The sequence below is a fragment of the Helobdella robusta genome (genome assembly GCF_000326865.2).
Source record: "Helobdella robusta unplaced genomic scaffold HELROscaffold_7, whole genome shotgun sequence".
Taxonomy (NCBI): Eukaryota; Metazoa; Annelida; class Clitellata; order Rhynchobdellida; family Glossiphoniidae; genus Helobdella; species Helobdella robusta.
The window spans coordinates 3,301,645-3,309,956 of NW_008705398.1; the positions used below are offsets into that span (position 1 = coordinate 3,301,645).

General features: G+C 30.4%; 1 protein-coding gene across 1 annotated transcript in view; it reads right to left on the reverse strand.

Moving 5' to 3' along the window:
* Nucleotides 1-4,187: 4,187 nt before the first annotated feature.
* HELRODRAFT_69756 (hypothetical protein) overlaps nucleotides 4,188-8,312 on the reverse strand; it is a gene marked incomplete at both ends in the record, with an annotated part of 15,157 nt that continues 11,032 nt past the window's right edge. The window contains 3 exons of the mRNA XM_009030610.1: nucleotides 4,188-4,332; nucleotides 4,389-4,434; nucleotides 4,501-4,623. Coding sequence (XP_009028858.1) covers nucleotides 4,188-4,332; nucleotides 4,389-4,434; nucleotides 4,501-4,623 — 314 coding nt within the window. The remainder of the gene's footprint in view (nucleotides 4,333-4,388; nucleotides 4,435-4,500; nucleotides 4,624-8,312) is intronic.

Below are 8,312 nucleotides of genomic sequence, written 5' to 3' on the forward strand. Positions count from 1 at the left end.
TTTGAAGAAACTGCTACAAAAATACACAGATATTTTTAACGAGACATAAGGTTGCATCAAAGGTATTAAAGCCTTTCGGTATTCACGCTCAAGAAAATACCATTTAAGAAATTTTTGCAACCCAAACCAGTTCTATTTGCTATTGAAAAGAAAGTCGACCTCAAATTAGAACGAATGGAAAAAATGGGAATCATTGAGCGTGTACCTAGAGACATCAGCGAATATGCATCACCTATTGTTATCGTGGCAAAAAGAGGAACAGAAGCATAACACATGCTCTGAATGCATGCACTCGGTGAGAACGATATAACCGTATGTGGAAATTGGAACGTGTGGCTACATTAGAAATTCAAATGACTGTGTGACGTAACGTTAGTTAAAATATTTTCTTCTATTAACGATACCCAAAATACTTTTTCCTTGACAAAAAAAGGCATAGAGACACGATGGCCATAGACTGCCTCAAACCTGCACACACATCGGCATCATCAATACCGTCACCGATGCCAACGACCACAGCGCCGACGTCACTTTCTACAACACTTTCAGCAAAATCAACTCCGTCGTCGAATGACACATCAGCATCAACAAAAACGTCAACACTACTTCCAACAGCGTACGAGGACACGCCAGCAACAAAAACATCTACGTCGACTCAAGCACACCCAAATCGACCCATCACACCAACATTCCACCACCTCAGAGAACCACAAGATTAGGAAGAACAGTTCATCTCACATTTCGATATCTTGATAAGAATCGATCAACAGCTTACGCTGACGATCTGGTGGGGGAGTATTGTTAAACCGCACATCCCTAATTTAAGCATGTGACGACTTGCTATATATAGCTTAAAAACAAAGGCAACGGCCCTTCTTCTCGCGACGTTTTACGATCGAACTTCTCTTTGTCTAATTGTATTGCCGAACACGTTTTCGTTTATTTTGTATTACGCAAATATTCATATAAACAATCTTAATTGTTGTTTCTTATATCGAGAGAAATCTCGCAACAAGAGCAACAGCCTTAAAAGTAACCAAAACAGGTAATTCAATTACTTTATATCTGAAACTTGACCTAAATATAACAATTATTCCTCCATGAAATGGATCATTTAATCTAAGAAAATCAACGTTACGATATCCCGGTGGTGTTGATGATTGTACAGAAATATTATCTGATAACCCAAGCCATGTCTCAACCAGCACAAAAATGTCTAAGGCATCATGGATTAACATTAATTCATATACGACATCAGCCTTCGAGATAATTGATCTTATGTTTAAATAACCAAGCAAAACATTGTTCATATTTGTTGTTACATTATTTGTTTTAACCATTGAATTTATTTTTACCGAAATTATTAATTATGTGATTTTTTTTCTGAAACTCGATTTTTGGTAAAATAGTTAGAAACTACGCTTCTGTTGTTTACATAGAATAATATTGAAAACTTTAAATTTGGCTCCGCCCTTCATTAATATTCATGACCAACCAAAGCGCTTCATTTTATTGTAATAAATTATTAAACAAATAATTAAAAAAATATATCTTAAAATGTTTATTAATAATTTTGATGCCAAATAAAATAAGGCCACATATTAAAACTTAGATTAAAAAAAATAAAATATGGATTATCTCTTACATGAAAGAGCTTTAATATAGAAACGAAATTATTTTTTGTTTTTCCTTTTGCTATTTCCTCTTTCCTTGTTCAATTGCATTTATTTATATTTTTCATTAATAAAAATTTATCGGTTGGCCCCGGACACATCGTTCAGATAAATGAAAGCTGCATCTCATCTGCAAAAAGATCGAGGAACCGAAATTCACGTCCAGTTAAGACACGCTGGGTTTTTGGAGGCATCGATACGTAAACAAAAGATGCCTTTCTGGTGGAAGTAGATGCTGCCACGCAGTTGCCATTGATACAGCGACATGTTCTGCGCGGTTGGTTCCATAAAGTTTAATATTTTAAAAACCATTTTTGTTGGTTATGAAATAAAGTTCGATTTAAATAATTTTAGGTACAGCAGTTTAGACGGATCAATGGGCTGCTTATAACAATATAACAGCCGTAACTAGTCTAGCCCACCAAACCGTAAATCACTCCATTACATTTCGGGCCGTAAACGGATTGCACACAAATGGAGTGGAGAATTTGTGGCGATGCGCCAAACAAAAATTTAAAATAATGATTGTACGTGCGATGCTCACGTATGCGCGCCATAGGAGATAGAAAAAAGCGGTTCCAAAAGCCTTTGAACTTATACGACATTATTACGCGGTTTAAAATTTTGAAATTTTTTGTATTTTTTTATTAACTAATGATAATTATTAGAAGATACTTCTGTTTTCTTTTTAATATGAAAATATAATGTGCAAATAAAATTACAAATAGTTCTCATGTTTATAACATATTTTAAAAATAATAAATAATGATTCTAGAATTTCATTAAAAATTACAAATGTATACAATACAAATTGAAAAAATAAAGCGCTTCGGTCGGTCATGAATATTAATGAGGGGCGGAGCCAAATTTAAAGTTTTCAGAAGCGTGGTTTCATACTATTTTACCCGATTATTTTCCAATTCCCAACCGGCCCCTTCACTTTGTACAAAAAACCCCGTTCATCCGTTGATTGCTTTGTTTTTACTATTTTACCAGTTTCAGTCACCAGCGTTTTATACTCCTACCTTTGTTCTTTTGTCAAATCGTGACTCAGTCCTACACGGGATAACTCATCAGGTAGCGTCTTCATTTTACAAACATTTTTCAATATTGAATTTTTAACATTTACATTTTCTAATTTTATTAGCACTGGTCTGATTGTACTATTATCTTTTTTACCGAGTCTAGTTATTTTAAGCACATCCTTGTCAGCAATATCCTCTGTCAAATGTTTCAATATTTTCATCACATCAGCATTGTCTCTACCACCCTCTGTCAAACGAAGCATTACCAAATTCAACTTTTTATCTTCAACTTATTAACGTCAATTAATACTTTCTTCATTGTATTCATTTCATCATTTATCATTTCAACATTTCTATTTACCTCCATGCTAACAATTCCAGCAAATGTAGTTAATTCATTTTTTAAAATTATGACGTTCAAGACGAATTAACGTGTCTGAAAGATCAGTATCAGCCAATTTATTTTCGTTTGACTTTATCAACGCCTTTATATTTTCTATATCTGTTTTAATCTGAACATTTGCCTGATTTAATTTATCCAACCTTGTTAGCATTTCATTTCTGTCAGTGTCAAACTTAGTTAAAAACTCCTGTTTACTGGTGGCGACTGCCTTTGGGAGTGAACCAATATCAAATAGTAACATTGAACAACCTTCACAATACCATTTTAGGCCAACGACATTTTTCAAAACATCTAGAAGATTATCATTAGCATTAATACATTTTAAGTAAGCAACCGCTTCACAATGAAAACAATGCATAATATCTCTTACTTTAGCGATACCAGCTTCTGTACACTTAAAACACTAGCGAAGCATGTTTAGTCCGAATACAAATATAGCACAACTAAATTAACAGTATAGTTCGTATGCAACAGAATCACGTGATTTAAGTATTTTCACAATTTTATCAAAATTTCTTTAAAACTCAACAAAATTAGAAACAAATTTATATAACAATTTAAACTCTGAATTTTTATATGACAAATAAGCCTATTTACAAACAAATTAACACCAAATTTAATTATTTCGAACGAGAATTATTACGAGCAAAAATTTGCCAACCATTCCACAATAATGTAACGAGAATATATATATATATATAGTCTAACTTTATTAGATGAATTTATAAATATCGCTGCCAAATAATTATAAAATAAAAAATAATTAAAATATCAAGCGTTAATTATAATAGAGACCATAGTTTTTTCCATATTGAAAATTAACGTAAAAAAACTATTTTTAATTGCAATATACTATATCTATCACAGTTTACACAAATTAATTACTTTGTTGAAACAAATGATTTTTCACGTTTTGTGGCTGCACTAAATTGTTGCCATTGTTTTTTTCATCTGGCATGTTCTCCAATTTCATATAAGTTGAGGATTCACCTACTTTTTTTTCAGCTTTTTCAACACCTCTCCTAACAAGACCCTGTCAAATTATCGATAAGAAATATAAATGAAATTAGTTAATAATATATTATTTTATTCTTTAATTTTGCTTTGTGTTAATAAAATTTTGATGTTAATATTAAAACTAACTTCTTTTTCTTCCTTTTTTGAGGGATTCCTTAAGAGTATCATCAGAGGAGAATACAGCATGTTAACAATAGCTGTCACCCACATTAACCTACAAATATTTAAAAAAATTAGTTTTAAACTATTATAGCAGAAAATAAAAAAAACCATTTAAATCCGATGGCTTGTATTATCGAACCGCTTATTGCCGGACCTTGACAATTTGAAATAAGTATGTTCAATTATTGGATTCAACAATGTTATAATACAATAGGAACACTACCAATTGCAAATCCTAGACAAAAAGCTACATCTGCAATAGCATAGACACTTCCATAAACGGAAACATGTCTCAGATCAACCAGATGTCCCATGATCGGCATCATGGCCGAGTCTACCATACCTGCATTATTCAAAATAACAATCAAAATTATTAGTTATCGAAACGTGCACCAACTCTCAATTTACGTAATATTTTAGTATGAGAATTAAACTCTAATACTTGAGCTTAACATTAATCAATCAATCGATCCTTCGATCACGATCAATCAATCAAACAATCAATCAATCAAACAACCAATATCAATTAATCAATATCAATTAATTAATCAATAAATCGATAGATCATTTGATTGAACAAACAATTAAGAAATGACTAGTGATAATTTAAATTATTACCAAGATAATAAAAATCGTTAGAAAAATAAAGAGCATGAGAGTCAAACTTATGAAGATTTGGTTTAAAATATATAAAATAAAAAACAGAAACATGTCTCAGATTAACCAGATGTCCCATGATCGGCATCATGGCCGAGTCTATCATACCTACATTATTCAAAATAACAATCAACCCTCAATATCCGTAATATTTTAGTATGAGAATTAAACTATAATACTTGAGCTTAACATTAACCAATCAATCGATCGATCGATCGATCACGATCAATCAATCAATCAATCAATCAATCAATCAATCAATCAATCAATCAATCAATCAATCAATCAATCAATCAATCAATCAATCAATCCATTAATCAACCAATCAACCAATATCAATCAATTAATCAATATCAATCAATCGATTGATCATTTGATTGAACAAACAATTAGGAAGTGGCAAGTGATAATTTAAATTATTACCAAGACAACAAAAATTGTTAGAAAAATCAAGAGCATGAGAATTAAACTTATTAAGATTTGGTTTAAAATAAATTGAAATACTTCGAGCAATGATAGAAAAAAGACATAAACAGAAATTAGGAAGACTACATCTAAATTAGATTGGGGTGGTTCAGTCAGACGTATAAAGTATAAATAGAAAAAGGCCAAGGATTTAAAATCAAAGTACTCTAAAAGAATAAATGAAATAGGCGTTGATTTTTTAGAATAACAAAAAAATACGAGAAATAAAAAAAAAAGGATAGAAAAAAATAAGTGACATTCAATGAGTTATCTCGCAGTTTCAATGATATTAAATTTATATCATATATCATATAAAGTTATATTATTATATTATACTATATTATATTATTATATTATACTCACATAATCATACTCACAGTACTGAAACTTCTTTACTTAAAATACACAATGATATCCTTCTCTCTAGTGACAATAGTAATTTTACTCTTCTTCTTGCTCTTGACTTTTCCTCAGCTTTTGATACTGTTGACCATACTATTCTCTTGAGACTGCTGCATCTTTCTTTTAATATTACTGATTCTTGTCTATCTTGGTTTTCTTTTTATTTCTGTAATCGTTTTTCTTCTGTTGTTCTCAATAATTCTACTTCTAACTCCTCTACTCTTACTTTCGGGGTACCTCAGGGTTCTATCCTTGGCCCTTTTCTATTTATACTCTATACTTCTGAACTACCTCGTATTATTAATAACTTTTCTTTCTCTAGTCAACTATATGCTGATGGTTCTTACATTTATACTTCTTTTCCTCCATCTAATCTCAATAGTGTTCTTCATAATTTATCTCTATGCCTTTCTTCAATTATCGCTTGGTTTGACTCTATGTGTCTTAAACTTAATCCTTCTAAGTTTGAATTAATTTGTTTTAATAAATCTAAACACTATTACTATTCTTCCTATTATCTTACCTGATTCTAAAACTCTTGATGTCTCTCATAAGTTTCGTAGTCTAGGTTTTATCTTTGATTCTACTATGTCTCTCTCTTCTCAGATTAATCGTGTTGCTAGAACCTCTTACTTTCATCTACGTAGAATAAAAAACTTTTGCCTTTTCTTGATGATCCTACTCTTCTCCTTCTTGTTACTTCCTTAGTCTTATCTAGGATTGATTATTGTAACTCGCTCTACTATGGTCTTCCTGACTCTATACTCTATCCTTTAAGTAAAGCTTTTAACTCTGCTGCTCGTCTAGTTGCTCGTGCCCCTTTCTTTTCTCATATATCTCCATATCTTGTTCTCTTGCACTGGCTACCTAAAAAATATAGAATAATTTTTAAAATTTGCACGTTCATGTATAAGTCTCAATCTAAATTATTTCCTAAGTATTTATCAGATATATTAATTGAACCTAAACGCCCCGGTTTACGATCGTCTTCTTCTCGCTTTTTTTTAACTCGTGTTAAACACTCTTTTGCCAAATCTGCTTTTGCTTTTTCTGGTCCTTTTCTCTGGAGCTCTCTACTTACTTCTCTGACTACTTCTCCATCACTTGCGAAGTTCAGAGCGAATCTAAAGACCCATCTGTTTTCAAAATTTATTGAGGAGCGCTGTTGAACATCGCGGAAGTAGCGCTTTATAAGCTAATTGATTGATTGATTGATATATGAAATTATATTGATTTTTGAAAAGTTGAAAACATTCGTTCATTTGAAGCTGTGGCTACAGGATTGTTAAAACGTTCTTAATTAATGTCAACAATTCTTTAAATGCGTTCGGTGATGCTGATAACATGTCACGAAGCAATTCGATGTTGTTTGGTTTTTTGGTTGACAATCTATGAATGCTTTGGTTGTTCTGATTCAATAATTTTTTGTCAATTTCTGCAGTTTAATAGTGGTCAGCAAAAATGTACACAAGTTTTTCATCGCGAAATGTTTTTTTATGACATGGATTGAAAACTGAAGTAGCCCTCAAAACTTTAATGTTTTCAGTTAATCGCTTGTCAAATTCAATGAACATTTTGTCCAACGTTGGAAAGAACATTTCTAATTTTAAAGATGTACGTAAACATTTTGTGGTTTGATGCTCCCGTCCAAGTGATGACAAAACATAAAATGCATTATATCTCGAACGGCTAGTTGAATTACGTGAAATTTTTCTACCCGAGATGCTACACCAATCATAATAATATTAATATCGCGTCCTATTCATAGCTTCAGGGGTGCTTGAATAAACAATGATTTATGACGTTTTTGTAGGCTTGGATAAACAAAAAGTTCTTTGATCGTTTCCTAAAAAGTTTGATAGTTGACTGTTGACAAATAATGGCAGGCAAACCATTCGATATGTAAGGAGAGCTGTATGTAAAACATTGTTGACAACTGATAAATTTCTGACAGGTTGATGCAATTGAGTATATGAAGACGAACGAAGTTGACGAGTTGATGAACGACGCGATATAAGCTGATGAAGATGAATTAAGTAACTTGTAAATACAAAAGCTAGCCAGAGGCCAGACATACGTCAATAGCCTGCCGAATAAGACTTAAGATAACACAACTCAATTATTGTAACCAAGAAACGCAAATTAATTATATATATATATATATATATATATATATATATATATATATATATATATATATATATATATATATGTAGATATATATATATATATATATATATATATATATATATATATATATATATATATATATATATATATATATATATATATATATATATATATATATATATATATATATATATATATATATATATATATATATATATATATATATATATATATATATATATATATATATATATATATATATATATATATATATATATATATATATATATATATATATATATATATATATATATATATATATATATATATATATATATATATATATATATATATATATATATATATATATATATATAT